The sequence below is a fragment of the Leucoraja erinacea genome, chromosome 18, assembly GCF_028641065.1.
Source record: "Leucoraja erinacea ecotype New England chromosome 18, Leri_hhj_1, whole genome shotgun sequence".
NCBI lineage: Eukaryota > Metazoa > Chordata > Chondrichthyes > Rajiformes > Rajidae > Leucoraja > Leucoraja erinaceus.
In genome coordinates this window covers 30015241-30035603 of record NC_073394.1, presented here as the reverse complement: position 1 = coordinate 30035603, position 20363 = coordinate 30015241, and the positions used below count along the sequence as shown (strand labels likewise).

The following is a 20363-nucleotide window of genomic DNA, read 5'->3' as shown; positions in this document are numbered from 1 at the left end:
AATTAAATATCTTTTTCCATCCCACAAACTATTCATCTGCAGCTGACAGGAAGGCACTGCAACAGGTGGTGAAAACCGCTCAGCACATCATCGGTGCCCCGCTCCCTGCCATGAATGCCCTCCACCGAAAACAGTGTCTGAGACGGGCCGGGAAAATCATCAAGGACCCCTCCCACCCTAACCATGGACTGTTTGCCCTCCTCCCATCAGGGAGGCGGTACAGGAGCCTCAGGTCTCGCACAAGCAGGCTGAGGAACAGCTTTTTCAATAACACCATTACACTGCTGAACTCTGAGTCCTGTCGCTAGCTATCTTTAGACTCTCCCATTTGTATACAGTTATTTGCCTATGTACCAGTTTAATTCATCCACAACCCACACATTGTTAACCAGTATTTTTATTTGTATTTTTATTTTGTATTTTTATTTTGTATTTTTTATTTTTACTTCTACTATCTTGCACTATGACCAGACGCTAAACTGCATAATCAATTGGAAGTTAAGCAAATCAATAAAAGGATAACAAGGAAGATGGTTATTTTCTGGCACAATTTTCCCAACAAATCGCATGTTCATTTAATGACATTTGTATTAAATTGAATACAAATATTGAAGGAAAAGTAAAATATTCATGAATACAGCATTATGTAGCCAAATCAATCTTGTCTGGACATAATCAATAATCCAAGGGATTTATGCTGCCACCCTGTATTTAATTTATTGTAGCTCGGTAAACTACCAAACTAACCATAGAGTCACAGAGTCCTACAGCGTGGAAACAGGCCCTTTGGCCCAACTTGCCCACACCAGCCAACATGCCCCACCTACACTAGTCCCACCTGCCTGTATTTGGCCCAAACGTTGCAATAGTACCTGCCTCAACTATCTCCTCTGGCTGCTCGTTTCATACACCCATCACTCTTCATGTGAAAAAAATTATCCCTCAGGTTCCTATTAATGTTTTCTCCCCCTCACCTTAAATCTAGGTCCTCTGTTTCTCAATTCCCCTATTCTGGGCAAGAGGTTATGTGCATCTACCCGATCTATTCTGCTCATGATTTTGTACTCTCGGCACAGCAAGGTCATATATTTACAGAAATGTCAGTTATCATGGTGCATTTAATGTACAACATTACCAGACGATTCACAAGAGTATAATCAAGCAAAAATTAACTTGATGGAGAAGAATATAGTAATAGGTATGATTAGGTTTGGTCAAAGAGTTAGGATTTAAGTACGTTTTTAAAATAAAACCAATGATAACAGGTGTTGGTAAGAATGATCAAGGTCAAGACAACTGAAAGCACAATTTCAATGGAGAAGAAAAATAGGGAATGCACGATAGATTTGAGTCTTTGGAAGACTGCATAACAGGAGTTGAGTTATAGAAATAGATACACAAAATATTCTAGCACTGAAACTGTCCATTTTGTCCAACAGATCCATGCTTCTCATACTCATCACAAGCCTCTGTTCACCTAAAACCTTTGGCTATTTGCCCAAATAAGATGCACTTGCAATTTTGTGTTTTGTGGGCTACACGTAGAACTTGTTTTCAGTACATTTATTTCAAGAATGTTTTGTATGTCAACTGATGGGCCAGATTAGTGGAATGCGAAAAAAAACTGCAGATGTTGGAAATGTGAATAAAATCGGAAACTGCAGGAAACACTCACCCAAATGTGATTAAAAATAAATTGGATAGTTATATGGACGGGAAAGGAATGGAGGGTTATGGTCTGAGTGCAGGTAGATGGGACTAGGGGAGAATACGTGTTCGGCACAGACTAGAAGGGCCGAGATGGCCTGTTTCCGTGCTGTAATTGTTATATGGTTATATGGTTAAATGTCTGCTGAAAAGCGAAACATAGTCAATATTTCAGGTCTCTATGTCAGAACTCTGGGCACATTGGTGTGTATGGTCCATGGTTTGAGAACTATCGATTTGAATTCAACACCATATTCTTTCATTCCTTTCCCTCCATTTTATGATTTTCCGTTTAAACACAACTCGGCTGTTTCATTTGACTATATCATATGGCCAGGAGTTCTACATTCTTGCACTCCTTGAATTAATGTCTCCTGTAAATGCTTCTTTATTTTTAGTCAAGCTTACCTTATAATTATGTGTCTGTCTTTTTGTATGAAAAGATCTATGCTTACCTTGTCACTTTCCGAACCTATCTATCTTCTATCATCACTTCAGTTCCTGCATAGGCTTCCCAATAATGGAGACCAGAATTAGTCTTATTACTGTAAAATCTTGTCCAATTGTGATGCTTGACAAGATTACATGTTTACTGTTTTTTAATTATGTCCCTCTAGAAATGAATCCTGATGCTTGATTTGTTCTTGAAAGCCGGTCGTATTAAACAGCATAACAACCTTATGATCTTTGCACCTCAATTTCCAGATTTTGTTATTTTTAATTTAAATCCTCTTCTTCCAAGCTTCTGGTTTCTCTTTGTAAAACCTAATCAGGCTTTCTACCAAGCCTCTTAATGTATTAATGCTGGAAGCTAATTATGCTCTTTCAATATTTTGTTGCAGGCTTCCTCTGTATTAACTAACTTCCCCAATTTGGTAATGTGTCACAAATTTGGAGATTGAATTGTCGTCCAATTCGCTGATGTAAATGTTAAATAAAATTACTCCTGCACCAATCCAAGTGTAATACCTAGTATTTACAAATCTAACCCTTCTCAAGCTTGGAGAAAAGACGGGGGAAGAGCCATGGAGGGGAGAGGGGGGGGGGTATCACTGGGGAGGGGGGCAGGAGTCAGTGAGGGGGACCAGAGGGGAAGAGGCTGGAGCTGCAGGGCGTTGTGAAGGCGGTGCATTTGGGACTCACGGCGAGTGCTGGACGCTCTCCTCTGCTGGGATCAGATTTACCGCTTTCCGTTTGGTGACATCACCGCATCGCACCGCTTCCGGTCCCTCCGAAAATTGTGTCCGGTTGGAGCTCCGCCGGCCATCCTTAGCTCCAGTAAAGACGTGATGGCGCAGGAAGGGGCAGACCTTCCCGGGGAGTGACAGGAGAAGAAACCAATCCGCGTGCTGCTGACTGGCAGGAGAGGAGATCGATCTGCGCATGCACGTTTTAAAAATGTTTAAACCTCTCTAACTTTTACATTACACCACCGATCAGAACGAAACCCGTTGCACTCGCAGCACAGGAGAACGGCGAGTGAGCTGGCGAAAAATCGTAGACCTATCACGTACCGTTTTTGCGCAAATAGAAAAAATGCGCAAACCGGAAGAGCACAAGATCATAGCTTTAGGTATGTATAGATGCAGCCCTTCAAACAAGCACACTGGCAAGGACAGACGTGGAAAAAGACCCTGTGCAACAACAGAGAAGACTTCAGGCAAATTAAAAGTGATCTGAATGACAAAGGTGGCAACAGTCGAATGGAAGAGGGAAGGTTAACAAGGGACCTTTGAAACAAAACAAAAAATACGAAAAAAAAAAGACATCAACAATACACAATTCAAAGACACAATTCAAAGACACAATTCAAGAATATTTGAGGCCTTGGCTCCCTTTTAAATCGTTCCTCTCTCACCTTAAAGCTACGGCTTCTGGTTTTTACTCTTCTACACTGGGGAAAAGACTCTGGCTACTCACCTTATCTATATCCTGCATAATTTGACATCTCTATAAGGTCACCCCCTGCCTCCAATGCTCTAGAGAAAAGAAAGTCAGCCTATCCAGCTTCTCCATATAAATCATACTCTCCGGATCCTTTTATATATATTTTTGCATCTTTTAATGAAACCCTTACTATAAAAAGAGTGACCATAATTAAACACATGTCATGCCTACTGTGCAGAGAGGGAGAGGGTTAGAGGGAGGGGTTAGAGCGAGGGGGGTAGAGTGGGGGGAAGGGAGGGTAGAGATGGAGAGGGTGAGGAATCCCAGCTGGGCTGAGCGGGTTGGAGTATAGATATACATAGATGCTGACAATGTTTGTTTTGTGTCAGAGGTAAAATATGACTGGTCACGTGTGTGATGTCACACAGAAATTATTCAAACTGTGAGTTTTAAAAAGCTAGAATGTTCATATCTTTAGCAGACATTCATTATAGTTCTGTAGGTAGGAAAATAGCAATGAATAAGATTAATCTCTCACATGAATTTTTTAATGTGTTACTTTGTGATGACATCTGGTCACGTGTGTGATATTTTGGTTCACTTTCCAAAGAATGGGTCATTTGTTGAAGCATTAGTTTCGATGGTGTTTAAGTACAAAGCACCATTACATGTAAGCAGTGGGCGCTTATGAATTTTAATACTTTTTTGCTGCGTTTAAATCCCATCCTTGGTAAACAATCCTCAGATTAATGTTTTTAATAGCATTCATTAGTCTCCATGGTTTCCACTATTTAGAAGAACTCTTAAGGGAAGTGAATCATGCCTGCAATTTGCATATTTTGCCGATCAAATGCTGTTGGGTACATCATTTGCTGAATTGTTAACCTTTTGATGGCTGGATTTGAATACATGCCCATTGGATCAGTAGCCCAATAAACTCGTCATCACTCTTAGTCACTAATACAATTATCAGTTGAGCTGTTTATTAAATGGTACACAAAAATGCTGGAGAAACTCAGCGGGTGCAGCAGCATCTATGGAGCGAAGGAGATAGGCAACGTTTCGGGCCGAAACCCTTCTTCAGAGCTGTTTATTAATATGCCACAATCTGTACTAAATATCAACTACATTAATTCAGCGTAATGAAAATGCCCAGCATACTTGCAGTATATTCTGAACAAGAAAAGCCATGAAGAATACGTCATGCCGGGAAAACAGCATAAACACACAAAACCGGATCATTCTCAACATTTTACGGTCATGTGCATTTCCTCGGCTCTAACAGTTCCTCTCATTTACAGTGCCCTCCATAATGCTCCATAAAGACCCACAATTTATTTATTTGCCTCTGTAATCCACAATTTGAGATCATTCTCAAAACATTTTAAAGTGCACATTGTCAGATTTTTATTGTGCATTATGTAGAAATTACGGCTCTCCCAACAGTTCCTCACAATAGTCATTCAATAGTCTATTTAATTGTCAGTGCCCTCCAAATAAATGCCGTCCATAAAGACCCAGACACAATTTATTTATTTGCCACATCTGTGATCCAAGGCAAAAAAAAAACTTATCTCTCCAGCATTTGTAATATAAAAAAAAATCACATGTGGTTAAAGTGCACATTGTCAGATTTTATTAAAGGGTATTTTTATACATTTGATTTCACTATGTAGAAATTACAGCCGTGTTTACACATAGTCCTCCCAATTTCAGGGCACCACAATGTTTCGGACACATGGTTTCACAGGTGTTTGTAATTGTTCAGGTGTGTTTAATTGCCTCTTTAATGCAGGTATGAGAGAGCTCTCAGTACCTAGTCTTTCCTCCAGTCTTTCCATCACCCTTGGAAACTTTTATTGCTGTTTATCAACATGAGGACCAAAAGCTGTGCCAATGAAAGTCAAAGAAGCCATGACGAGACTGAGAAACAAGAATAAAACTGTTAGAGCCAAACCTTAGCCTTACCAAAATCAACTGCTTGGAACATCATTAAGAAGAAAGAGAACACTGGTGAGCTTACTAATCGCAAAGGGACTGGCAGGTCAAGGAAGACCTCCACAGCTGATGACAGAAGAATTCTCTCCATAATAAAGAAAAATCCCCAAACACCTGTCCGACAGATCGGAAATACTCTTCAGGAGTCAGGTATGGATTTGTCAATGACCACTGTCTGCAGAATACTTCATGAACATAAATACAGAGGAACACTGCAAGATGCAAACCACTGGTTATCTGCAAAAATAGGATGGCCAGGTTACAGTTTGCCAAGAAATACTTAAAAGAGCAATCACAGTTCTGGAAAAAAGTCTTGTGGACAGATGAAACGAAGATTAACATATCAGAATGATGGCAACAGCAAAGTATGGAGGAGAGAATGAACGCCCAAGATCCAAAGCATTCCACCTCATCTGTGAAACACGCTGGTGGGAGTATAATGGCCTGGGCATGTTTGGCTGCTGAAGGTACTGGCTCACTTAACTTCATTCATGATACAACTGCTGATGGTAGTAGCATAATGAATTATGAATTGTTTACACACATCCTACCTACAAAGCACCTCCACGATCTGGCCCCCCCCATATCTCACTGACCTCCTCTCCCTCTACAAACCCTCACGGTCCCTCAGATCCACATCAGCCGGTCTCCTCTCCATCCACAAATCCAACCTCCGCAGTTTTGGGGACAGAGCCTTCTCCAGGGCAGCTCCCAGGCTCTGGAACTCCCTCCCCCAACTGATCCGCAATTCCGTGTCCCTCACCATCTTCCAGTCCCGCCTCAAGACCCATTTCTTCACCTCTGCCTATCCTTAGCCCCACGTCCCCCTCCCTTTTCATCTGTGCTTGAATTGCCTCATATTGTGTTTTGAATTGAATTCTGTCTTTAATTTGTGACTAGTCATGTCTCTACTATTTATTTCATTCCGTATACATGTTTTTCCTCTACTTGCTAAATTTTTGTAAGGTGTCCTTGAGACTCTTGAAAGGCGCCAATAAATAAAATGTATTAATATTATTATTATTATCTGCTCAAGTTCAAACAAAACTCATTGGCCGGCGGTTCCTTCTGCAGCAAGACTATGATCCCAAACATACTACTAAAGCAACAAAGGAGTCTTTCAAAGCCAAAAAATGGTCAATTCAAGAGCACCCGATCTGAACCCAATTGAGCATGCCTTTTATATGCTGAAGAAAAAACTGAAGGGGACAAGCCCCCAAAACAAGCAGAAGCTAAAGATGGCTGCAATACAGGCCTGGCAGAGCAACAGAGTATCAACAGAGAAGACACCCAGCAACTGGTGAAGACCATGAATTGCAGACTTCAAGCAGTCATTGCATGCAAAGGATATGCAACAAAAAACTAAACATGACTACTTTCATTTACATGACTTTGTTGTGTCCCAAACATTATGGTGCCCTGAAATGGGGGGGGGGGGGGGGGGGACTATGTATAAACACAGCTGTAATTTCTACATGGTGAAACCAAAATGTACAAAAATGGCCTTTATTAAAATCTGACAGTGTGCACTTTAAACGCATGTGATTTTTTTTCTATTACAATTATCAAATTGTGGAGTACAGAGGCAAATAAATAAGTGATGGGTCTTTGTCCCAAACACTGTAACATTAGCAAAATCGCCCAAAAATCTATAATTGTCTTTGTTAATGGACATGATTGAGTACGTTGGCAAGCTTCAAAATACATAGTTGTATTAAGCTAATGGGAAGGGAAGAAGCTACCTTACATTACGCTGTCCAATTATTTTGCAATTAGTTGACAGTCAAAGGATTACAAACAGCTGTAATTAGAAGAGGATAGAGAAACCTTGAATTTCATGTGCTCATTTTGACCTGTGGCTCATTACTTTTCCGTAACAGCCATTAGGAAAGTCAACAACTGTTTTGCATTTGCATCAGACTGCTGCTCGGGAAGATTATAGTACAGTTCCCAGGTCTTTAAGCTGGGAGGCATTCAGTTAGATAAATGAAGAATTTTATTTTATATTTGCATTGTTAGATTTTGAAGGTAAATAAGAAAAATCACAGAAGGGGGAATTAGGAAAAAATGTTTACTTATCACTCATAAATAATGTGTCCGTCATTGTAGCCTTTGAAAGGACAGTAAGATTTGTTATCTCAAAACTACCAGCAACTCTGATGCTGAAACAGTGTCAGCTTGGTTCGGTTCGAACCACACTGCCTTACATTTGACTGCGTTGTTTCCATGATAAGATTTTAACACAATACAGCTTGATGTTCATGGGTACTGAAATCCACCGTTCAACCACTTGATCCTGTTGGACTCAATTCAATCAAAGCCAATTTGGATCTTAAACCGTTTGTTTGCTGTGCTTCTATATCCCTCAATAACAGCTTTAACAATAATCTATTCATTTAATTTGGAGACACAAGAAATTGCAGATGCTGGAATCTTGAGCAAAAAAACAAAAAGGCTGGAGGTACTCAGAAGGTCAGGCAGTATCAATGGAGGAAATAGAATTACGACGATTTAGGTCAGGGGCCCCTTCTTCAAAACTGATGGAGTTGGTGGGGCAAAAACTGGAAAAGAGGTCACTTGCCGAGCTTTGCTCGACCCCATCTCTCTTTTCCAGATTTCTCCCCCCTACCCCATCAGTCTGTATAAGGGTCCCAACACAAAACAAAGATTGTCCATTCCCACCGATGATGATGCCTGATCTGCGGAGTTCCTCCAGCTTTTTTTTTAAATTAACCATTCAAATTGAAGTTTTAACAAAGCAGATATTTTGGGGTGATGGTGGGTGGAAAAGGAGAAATCGTTCCCAAACCATGCTGTGATGCATCCCGATAAAATGTATGCTCCCTCTGATGCAATGACTGCAATGGTGAACGATATTGACGATATCGGCTAACTAGAACATGAAAGAGCATCACATTTCCCATCTGCACGCTCCACTGATGGACCAACTTGAATGCATCATATAGTCACTACGTCTGTCCTCTTGGAGGTCAGGTGGTTATCTAGGAACCCACATAAACTGCCATGTGCTCCGATGGTACTTGGCTCTGTCAACCGATACCCCACAAACCCCACTCCTCGGTGTGAGATCAAATTATCATTTGATGACTATGATTAATATAACAAAGACACAAAGAACTGCAGATGCTGATTTACAAAAACAAGACTGGAGTAACTCAAAAATAACAGCAACATTCTAGAGTAACTCAGTGAGTCAGGCAGTGTCTCTGGAGACCATGGATAGGTGACGTCTTGGGTTGGGACCCTTCAGAATATAACGATGGGCTTTTTATTTAGTGTAGCTGTCACTTCAAAGCACTGTAGATTAGTAATGGGGAAGGACAGTTCAATCAGCAGAATTTCAGTAAAATTAATCTACTGCAATCATCAGCTTTCTGTCAAAAACTGCTGCTCAATGATTGCTGAGAACAGATATTTTATATGAAATCGTCAACAGCATTAATAGGGATGGAGAGGAGGATGGAATTAGAATAAACTACAGAGGGTAGCGGACTGTTAATCTCAACTCATGACTGGGATCACACTGTGCAAAATGCCTACTTTTATGATGCTTCTCAGCAGCATCATTGAGTGGGCATGAAACAGCAAAAACATTCACAATTGTAGATGATTCTTCAATTCTAACAGACAATTCTAACAAATAAAAGGAAGCATAATTAACAGCATCAGTTTACAGAAACTGTTTATTTTGTTGCCATAGTTATGCAACGTATTTGATACCTGCAATGTATTTTGCAGCACACAGCGAAGGCTACTGCTCTGCTGTCCTTTAGATTCTCAACAACACAGATGACATAACGTACTCAGAATTAATCATCTGTCAGTGCTCAGGGGGGAGAGAGGGGAGAGAGGGGATAGAGGGGAGAGAGAGGGAGAGAGCGGGGAGAGCGGGGAGAGCGGGGGGGAGGAGGGAGAGAGAGGGGGGAGAGAGGGGAGAGGGGGGGGATGCGGGGGGGGGGGGAGAGGGGGATGAGGGGGAGGAGGGGGAGGGGGAGGGGGAGGGGGAGGGGGAGGGGGGAGAGGAGGGAGAGGGAGGGAGGGGGGGGGGGGGGGAGAGATTGGACTTGAAATTACTGCGTGTTCAGCGGCTTCATTCAGTGCTGACCCGGGCCAGACTCCCCACACGCTGTGGAAGGAACTCTTCATCCCCCCCCCCAGCAGTGCTGTCCTTTTAAAGGCGCTGTACTGAGGGATAGCCAAGTCTATCTTTGAAAGCATGGCATCTCTTTCCACTGTTATGCAGATGATACCCAGCTTTATTTGCCGCTGAGGGGGGAAGACGCCTTTTCTGTAAAATCGCTTCTGTCTTGTCTTGATGACATTAAGTCCTGGTTGGCCCTAAACTTTATTGGATTTAATGAAAAGAAGACAGAGGTGATTTTATTTGATCCCAATGGCTGCCGTGAACCTCCATTTGTTGATTTAGGTCCATTGTCAAGGTACGTGAAGCCAACAGTTGTGAACTTGGGTTTTAGGATGGACAGTGACTTTAAATTAGATCGCCAAATATGCGCGGTGGTTAAGTCCAGCTTCTTTCACCTAAGGAAGCTGGCGAAGGTGAAGCCCATTCTCGAGCGGCAGCATTTTGAGACAGTAATCCATGCCTTTATTACATCTAGGCTGGATTACTGTAACGCGCTCTATTTTGGTGTTGCTCGTTCTTCACTGGCTCGTCTCCAGTTGGTTCAGAATGCTGCTGCTCGCCTTTTAACAGGGACTCGAAAGAGGGAGCACATATCGCCAATTCTGGCCTCCCCACACTGGCTCCCGGTGCACTTTCGAGTTCATTTTAAGATACTGTTATTTGTTTTTAAATCTCTGAATGGGCTCGCCCCGCCTTACCTCTCTGAGCTGCTCCACCCATACGCTCCTGCCCGGTCCCTCAGGTCAGCTGGTCAGCTGCTCCTGGAGGTACCGAGGTCTAGTCGGAGGCTCAGAGGGGATAGAGCCTTCTCTGTTGCTGCTCCGGCACTCTGGAACACCCTGCCGTTGCACATCAGACAGGCCCCCTCACTGTCCATCTTCAAATCCAGTGTTAAAACACATTTGTACTCCCTGGCTTTTGACCATGCCTGAGGCTTTGCTTCTGTTTGTGGTGTTTTTGATGTTTCTTTATTTTACATGTCTTTTCCTACTATTTCTTTTGATTGTTATTTTTGGTGTGTATTAACCTTTTTGTCAATGATTAGTGATGTACAGCACTTTGTTGCAGCTATGTTTGTTTTTAAAGTGCTCTATAAATAAAATTATTATTATTTTATTATTATTATCTTTCTTGGCTAACAATCTAACCTTCGGCCTCCAAGATGCAGGTAAATTTTCAGGCCTTATTTTTGGGTAAAAAATAGCGTCTTCATTGCTGGAAAATATGGTAAAGGAATATGGAAAGAGGAAGGTTTATAGCCATACAAATGGTGGGAAAGAACCAGGCTAAGCCTGGGAGAGGTACAGAGCTATATATAAAAAGTGGCTCATAGGATAACTGACAGTGATAGCTCTGGAGACCAACTAGTGCAAAAGACAGCTCAGAGTCATGGACTGAGAAGAATTCCCCACATCGAACCTTGGCCAGGGTCATAGAGAGCAGGTAATATCTGATTCCAAGTAGCGACTCTTGGAATTATATGCGAGTAAAAGGATAATCACAACTAATAACGGAACATAGTTTTGCAAAGTTAGGGTCTGGTGTATAATATGTGCCGTACCACATTTGCAGCAGTTGGCTGTAGTTACACAATATATGTACAATATTGTCAAATCTTACTAACTGTATAGTAGGATTTGACTGAAAAGCATCCAAAGCTTTTCACTGTATCTCAGTACAAGTGACAACAATAAATCAATGCCAATTTATACAGACAAGTCGTATGTGCTACTTTAAATATCAAGATGAATGCAAGAAAGAGATTACACATAAAATCAAAGGAAAACAGATGGAGATTATGTAAGATCTCATATCTGGCAAAATCAAATCCAACATAACATTCATTCAAGTTCAGCAGTCATTCTGAAACAATGTGAAAGTTCCTTGCCTAAGGGTTGACGATGAAGTGGATTCCACCTTAATTTATAATTCAGTTTATTTTAAAGCAAACTATTTTCACTTATTGCTGTTCATATATCCAGAAGTCTTCATCTTCTGGATACATTTGTTGACTTATGAGGAACTTAACTTGACAATTTCCAGGAAAGTATTACCAATCTCCACAGCATTTGAAATTTATTTCAAAATAATTAATTAATTTTTGGATTGCCCAAAGTTGATAATTTTTTTAAGTTATGGATATTACCACTTGTAATAAGTTCTAATCATAGCTTAACAGACAAGTTTAATTAAACTTGCAGCAAAAATTACTCTTTGGTTAAAAGCCCCAAGGATCAAATGCAGCTGCTGCTCAAAACTGGGCAGCAAATTAAGAACATTCTGTGGATGAAGCTAATACATGGCATTACATTCAAGAGCTTTCGGGCGGTTCAAGATTTTTGTTGCTGAATATTTGAATGTACCTATTATTAATCTTGCAATCAATGTTCCAATGCAATCTATTACAAACATGTGACAAGAGTTAATTTCATTTTCTGCAGTGTTGCAATCTCCCCCCAGCAACTTTCTATCATGGCGAACTGCAGAGGCCTGCAGCCAACTGAGGGAAGCTCCACTCAAAAACAGCAGAGATATGCTTTCAGCCAAGGCTGCCCAGATTCATTTCAATCACAACTAACCAGCGACATACTTGTGACAAATGGAAATACCTTCCAGGACCTTAAATATCCATTCAACGGATTTTGGAGATTTTATACAAATCACTTCCCTCGGGAGCAATGGCTTCCTGAAAAAATACAATTCTTCCTTGAATCTAGTCTAAACGTTGGCTGAAGAGTTTTATGGGCACAACCTCTAATCTAACCACCTCAAACCAATACAAAAAGCTAATCTGGAAGCATTTGATCACCTAATCTATTAAAATAATGAATTACATTACATTAAATTTCTTTTTCAAAGGTAGGCACTTGAATGTTTGAAACCATCGAAGGGATTTATCAGAGTCGCTGCCTCAAAAAGGCAGCCAGCATCATCAGAGACCCATGCCATCCTAGCCATACACTCGTTTCACCCCTGCCATCGGGAAGAAGGTACAGGATCCTGAAAACTCTAACGTCCAGGTTCAGGAACAGCTTCTTCCCTACAGCCATCAGGCTATTAAACACAACAACCTCAAATAAGCTCTGAACTTCGTTAGACTATTATTATTATTGCACTACTATTGTTTGTTTTTTGAGCGTGCGTGTGTGTGTGTGTACTTGTCGGTATGCGTATATATACTCACTACCTTTTTTTCTCTCTCATTTATCATATTGTTTACAGTGTACTATGTTTATGTATTCTGTTGTGTTGCAGCAAGTAAGAATTACATTGTTCTATCTGGGACACATGACAATAAGGGGGTGGTGGGGGGTTGGTGCGCTGGATTACCCCTCCCTCCCAGAGTGGCCCGTCCTGCCTTGCAAGTGCATTGTGATTGTCACTCAGATTCTATTTTCCTGGAAATGAGTGAGTTTGAAGAAATCGGGCTGTTTTTTAAACTTTCAACGATTAATAACTTTGGAAATATAGGTGGAAATGCGACGAGTAGATGTTTATCGCCACCACGGGAAAAATGTGAGTAGATTGTTTGAAAATGGGAAGGCTGTGGCCTTATGTTTGGAAGAAGATAGGAATTTACCAGATTGACACAGAGATACATCGTGGGCACAAACAAGACAAAGACTTTTAGTTATATAGAGATATCAGACGAATAAGTCTATTTAGCACCAAGCATCCTTCACCATTTGAGATACTAAAATTTTACAAATTATCAAGAATAGATGGGCCAAAGTCAAATTTAGTCCTTCATTTTTATTAATTCTCAACTACCTTCACATGAAAACCAAGTCTTTTCCATACATTTCCACACAGAGCAAGTGGTCAACAAATAACTCACAGTTCAAGAACTTGGGATGATCTTCTAGCCATATACAAACAAGATCCACATATATATCATAGATACATTTCCCTGCTCAGTAACGACTACAATGCACACATAGTTATGCAGAACAAGTTTACACTTATTTTGAGTTACTTTGGAAATGGCACAAATGAGAAGGTTGGTGCCTCTCTCACATAATACCATGTGCCTCTATCACATAATACCTAACATAATTAAATGGAAATACAAGATTTTTAAAATGTGGAAAGAATGTGTGATTTTAATATTTCCCAAAACAGAGCAATCTTGAAGTTAATTATTTTTAAATCCCAAGGATGCTTTATTTTAGGTGGAGTAAGCACTTAAACGAAAGTACATTCTTATGCCTCTTAGTTGTCGTTCCCAAAGTTGGTATGAAATTGCCACAGGAAAGACTTTCCAGAGGATTATAGGTCAAAAGGACATAAGTGATAGGAGAAGAATTAGGCTATTCGGCCCACCACGTCTACTCCGCCAACCAATCATGGCTGATCTATCTCTCCCTCCTAACCCCATTTTACTGCCTTCTCCCCAGAACCCCTGGCATCCACACTAATCAAGGATAGACATGTGCTACATTTCAATTCCATAAAAATGTCTTGTATTTACAAATCATTTTGTAGGCAGAACAAAGTAACATCCTAAATTCCCCGTGAATATTTATATAGATCTCTGCACAATTTTTCATGTCAAACTCCATTAAAAAAATCTCGAATTAATGAGGTGATGCTCTCAATATTTATTTTGTGCTCTTTTATAATATAGGAGACAACAGTGAAGCTGAAAAATGGATCGTAATATCGATCGGGAAAACACAAGCCTGAGCATTGATTTCTAACTGCATCTACGAAACCCAAGCACTGGCTGTTTTTAAAGGTAGAACAGATCACACAAAGCTGGAATCTAATCAAGAGATTCTGCGATTTAGGCATAGAATATTGGAGACTACGGGCAAGTTCTGGACTAGACTACATAGTAAGAGAGTGTCTACTTAAGCACAAGATATATCAGGGAATTACTTGCAGGATGGAATGTAATCAAAGGAATTGGGTGTTTCTTTGAAGAATATAAGGCTATGTATTACAGGCTGGAATCCATTCTACAGGTTTAGGATTTATACCAAGGGGTATGTTTTTTTCATAGAGTGAGTGGTGAATATCAGGAACAAGCTGCCAGAGAAGTGAGCGGAGGCAGATGCAATTACAATGTTTAAAATGCATTTGGTCGGATACTTGGATAAAAAAAGCACAGGGATATGGGCCTAATACAGGCAAGTAGATTTAGACATAGACATTATGGTTGGCATGGAGGAGATGGCCAGTTAGGGCCTGTTTCCATGTTGTACAACTCTAAGACAACATGGAATCAGACTTGATGAAACAAAATGTGTTTTATTTTAAAAGCTGAAAGAGGAGCAAGACAACTTTTGTATCACAAACGGATAGAAACTACGTTTTCATCCTCCAGCCTGTGCAAAACTATGGGGAACCAGAGTCTAACCATTTCTGGATTAGTAATTCTTATCTTTTTTGATATTATTCTACCAAGCCATCACAATGCTGCAAATGCTATTACACCATTTTTTAAGAAATCATGGCCTTGATTGGGATATTGATAATTCAATTTAGATGAAACAGATTCTTCCCTTTCGACCGTGTTAGAGTGCCCCCCCCATAATGTTTGGGACAAAGACCCATCATTTATTTATTTGCCTCTGTACTCCACAATTTGAGATTTGTAATAGAAAAAAATGACATGTGGTTTAAGTACACATTGTCCGATTTTATTAAAGGCCATAGTTCTCCCATTTCTGGGCACCATAATGTTTGGGACACAGCAATGTCATGTAAATGAAAGTAGTCATGTTTAATATGCAATGACTGCTTGAAGTCTGCAATTCATGGGCATCACCAGTTGCTGGGTGTCTTCTCTGGTGATGCTCCGTGTTGCAGTCAACTTTAGCTTATGCTTGTTTTGGGGACTAGTCCCCTTCAGTTTTCTGTTCAGCATATAAAATTCATGCTCAATTGGGTTCAGATCAGGTGATTGACTTGGCCACTCAAGAATTGACAATTTTTTAGCTTTGGAAAAACTCCTTTGGTGCTTTAGCAGTATGTTTGGGATCATTGTCTTGCTGTAGAATGAACCGCCGGCCAATGTTTTGAGGCATTTGTTTGAACTTGAGCAGATAGGATGAGTCTATATAACTACAGAATTCATTATGCTACTACCATCAGCAGTTGTGTTATCAATGAAGGTAAGTGAGCCAGTACCTTCAGCAGCCATAACCAGGCCATAACACCCTCACCACTGTGTTTCACAGATGAGGTGGCATGCTTTGGATCTTGGCCAGTTCCTTCTCTGCTCCATACTTTGCTCTCGCCATCACTCTGATATATTAATCTTCGTCTCATCTGTCCACAAGACCTTTTTCCAGAACTGTGGTTGCTCTTTTAAATACATCTTGGCAAAGTGTAACTTGGCCATCCTATTTTTGCGGCTAACCAGTGGTTTGCATCTTGCAGTGTAGCCTCTGTATTTCTGTTCATGAAGTCTTCTGCAGACAGTGGTCATTGACAAATCCACACCCGACTCCTGAAGAGTGTTTCTGATCTGTCGGACAGGTGTTTGTGGGATTTTCTTTATTATTGAGAGAATTTGTCTGTCATCAACTGTGGAGGTCTTCCTTGGCCTGCCAGTCCCATTGCGATTAGTAAGCTCACCAGTGCTCTCTTTCTTCTTAATGATGTTCCAAACAGTTGATTTTAGTAAGCATAAGGTATGGCTGATGTATCTAAGAGTTTTATTCTTGTTTCTCCGTCTCATAATGGATTCTTTGACTTTCATTGGCACAACTTGTTGATAAACAGCAATAACAGTTTCCAAATGTGATGGAAAGATTGGGGGAAAGACTAGGTGCTGAGAGCTCTCTTATACCTGCTTTAAGGAGGCATTTAAACACACCTGAGCAATTACAAAGACCTGTGAAACCATGTGTCCCAAACATTATGGTGCCCTGAAAATGGGGGGGGGGGGGGGGGAGAGAGACTATGTATAAACACAGCTGTAATTTCAATATGGTGAAATCAAAATACCCTTTAATAAAATCTGCCAATGTGCACTTTAGCCACATGTGATTTTTTTTCTATTACAAATTTCAAATTGTGGAGTGCAGAGGCTAATAAATAAATGATGGGTCTTTGTCCCAAACATTATGGAGGGCACTGTATATTAAAGTGATAGGTACTTTAAGACCTCAGTCCCTTTTCATGAAGGCTCAAGAGTGGTTATGTTTTAACTTTGGAAGAGGAATTAATTCTCTGGAAAGCTTTAAATCCAAAGCATTTGAAAAGAACGGTAACAACACTAAATACACCGTAATTCTTGAGCTCCTCCAATATTGTGTCATAGAATCAGACAGCACACAAACAAGTCCTTTGGTTCACCATGTGGTGAACATGCGGAATTTTGTCCATGCAGAACATTGAGGTGCTTTCTGCACTAATCCCATTGTGAGTGTGCTAGGACTTAACTGTTGAGCACCAATTTTCAATGTCCATTATTAAGATGGCAGCAATGAATGAGTGATTTACAATTCACATTTCAAAATATAATGCAAAATTCTACTGCTTTCAGATTTATAACATTTTGCACATGCTTGTTGCAAGCATTTTATCCATTATTTTAAGATGTACATATTGTTGCCAATATTGCTCTTCCCAAATTGCTCGAGAAGGTGGTGATGAGTCACCTTCTACTGTGGCTACAGTTCTAGTTAAAATATCCTCACAACATAGATGGATAAAGGGTTCTCAGATTCAGAATGAGTGACGACAAGGAGGGCAACCTACAATAAATGGGGTCCTATAGACCCATTGCCCCTATCCTGCTGAAATATGTTGCTGGGAAGCAAGAAGATTTGCGCTGTTTCACCTGCTGGTACTGTGGTAGGCAGCTAACAGAGTAGTACTCACCCTCATTGAGGTTTCTCCACCGTGGGGTTGCTGCAATCGGAAGACTTGCGCCACCATATGCTCAGTAGACGGGTGAAGCAGGATGCGGCGGGAGGCCAGGCCAACCATCACGTACTTGCCCATTGGCGACAAACTGACAGAAATAGCATTGGGGCCTGCGGGACGGAATAACAAAATTGACCTTTTAGCTTGGGGTGACAAGTTGTCTTTGGAGGAAATTGACCTTGTGGAAAGACTCTATTGTTCTTAACAGACAAGTTGCACCCTGGTCACCCCCTCGTCTCCCTTCTTCCATCAGGCAAAAAGTATAGGTGTGTAAACGCACACCACTAGATTTGGGGACAGTTTCTTATCAGGCAACTGAATTATAATACCACAGACAGAGAGCAGTGTTGAACTACTATCTAGCTCTTGGATGACCCTCGGACTATCTTTGATCGGACCTTGCACTAAACGTTATTCTCTCATCATGTATGTATACACTGTAAATGGATCGATTGTAATCATGTATTGCCTTTCTGCTGATTGGTTAGCACACAACAAAGCTTTTCACTGTACCTCGGTACAAGTGACAATAAACTAAACTAAACTAACCTGCAACTTAAAAAAAAAGAATAAACCAAAACTACACAAAACATTTAATTTGCAAGTTATTACAAAGATAACCCAAAAAAACAATTAATTATTTAAAACAAAAAGTATGAATATCCAGAGGATTAAATGACAAATTATTCTTTAAATTATGCTACTTGGTAGATCAGAGTAGTTCCCGTTTTCTGCCTCACATTTCTCCGCTCTCTTGCAGCTGTATCACCAAAGTCATTCTAATGTCCTTGTAATAACAATGCAAATAGTCAAAACCTGAGAGAAGTGAAGCATGCCCAAAGAATTAACTGATATATGAACAAAATAAATTATATGTCTTAGATTTTTTTTTGAAGAGATGATAAAGATGATTGAGGGCAGGGCAGCAAATATTATTTCCATGGACTATTAGGCATTTGGCAATAGGCTGATTCAGAAGATTAAGATACATGGGATCTATGATGGCTTGGTAGATTGGATTCAAAATTCACCGCATTAGAACACAGAGGGGAGTGGCGGAGAGTGTTTCTCTCACTGGAAGTCTGTGATCAGTGGTGGCCTGCAGGGATAAGTGCTGGAACTTCTGTTTTGTGATATGGATGAAAATGTACATGGGCTGATTGATAAGTTGGTAGATGACACAAAATAATGGAGTTGAGGATCATCAAAAAGGTTGTCAAGGGTAAGGCAGGATGTAGATTAGTTGTGGACACACACAGAGAAAAGGAAGATGGAGTTTAATCCAAACAAATGTGAGGGGAATCGAGGACCAAATAATATAGGTTTAAGGTGAGGGGGGGGAAACATTTAATAGGAACCTGAGTGGTAACCTTTTCTCACTATGGATGGTGGGTGAATCGATTGAGATGCCAGAAGAGGTCGTTAAGGCAGGGAACATTGAACCTTTTAAGAAACAATTAGACAGGTACATGGATAGGACAGGTTTAGAGGGATATGGTCCAAACACAGACAGGTTGGACGTATCGATGGGACATGTTGATGGGGTGTGGGCAAGTTGGGCCGAGGTGCCTGTTTCCACACTGTATGATTCTATGAGGGGTCAAATACAATGGGAGGGTATACAGTAAACAGAAGGACTCTTAGAAGCAAGATTATACAAAGGGATCTTGGAGTGCAAGTGCGGAGCTCCCTGAAATTGGAAACACAAGTGGTCAGATGGTAAAGGAGGCATACAGCATGCTTGCCTTCATCAGGCGTTGAGTATAAAAGTCAGGGAGCCATACGAGTTGGAACAATCCATGTCCAAATTTCTTCATTTAAAATTTGTGCAACTGCAAATTCTCCACCCGAGGAGAAAGGGAATGTTCAGTTCAGTAAATTCAAGTACAAACAATTTTTTGACACCAAATAACAAGTGGTATGGTTAAATAATTTAATAACTTTCCTGAAGTGCCAATTAGATAAATCATCAACTGTGAAAACTTGTCTTTATCTAAATGACAATGAAAAAGGCTTGGACAAAAATAAGCTTTGTTACACACTTACCAAATCTTTTCGTATACAGCATCTCTCCAAGGTTATGAGGAGCAAGGGAATACACTGCTAAGATGCCTTCATCTGGAAATCCACGCTGACTGCTGGGAATGAACGCAGCCAGAAGCTGCCCATCTGCTGAAATGTCACAGCTTGCATCGTTGTAGATCTTGCAGTTTTGGACAAGGACATTGACCGAGGCTGAAATATCAGCAAAACCAAAGAATAGAGAGAAAATGTAATTGATTAATATTAGATGCCAGGAAAAGGCAAAACATTTAAAAAAAAAAATTGAAACATACACACAAAACTGAGTTTTTTTTCCACACATGGGTAAAATATTTGCTGCTTTTTATAGAATCTTTATATTTGAAATATATACCACAGTAACATAATAGTTGTAATATACTGTAGTACCAAATCAATTTCACATACGTTGAACAGCTCTTCATTTACACAGCATTTTCATCCAAACATTTAAAGTGCAGAACACTTAGGAACCACATATTACATTTTTTCTAAAATGAACTTCTGCTGCTATAGTGACAGTATTTTGATACTTTGATATTTTGTGATAAAAATTGCATGTAGTGAGATAGAGCATTGCTTTTATTTAGATTCTTCACAAATCCCTCCCAGCTATGGGAAAGTAAAAACACATTTTGCTGTTCCTTCTGTTCAGTTCCACAAT

At 40.3% G+C, this 20363-nt stretch overlaps 1 protein-coding gene across 4 annotated transcripts in view; it reads right to left on the bottom strand.

The window, feature by feature from the left end:
- Positions 1-20363, bottom strand: part of LOC129705862 (activating molecule in BECN1-regulated autophagy protein 1-like) — a 287629-nt gene that overhangs the window by 72251 nt on the left and 195015 nt on the right. For all 4 annotated transcript variants that reach the window (XM_055649715.1, XM_055649716.1, XM_055649713.1 and 1 more), the window contains 2 exons: positions 19685-19873; positions 17594-17748 (listed from right to left, as the gene is read on the bottom strand). In XM_055649715.1, coding sequence (XP_055505690.1) covers positions 17594-17748; positions 19685-19873 — 344 coding nt within the window. The remainder of the gene's footprint in view (positions 1-17593; positions 17749-19684; positions 19874-20363) is intronic.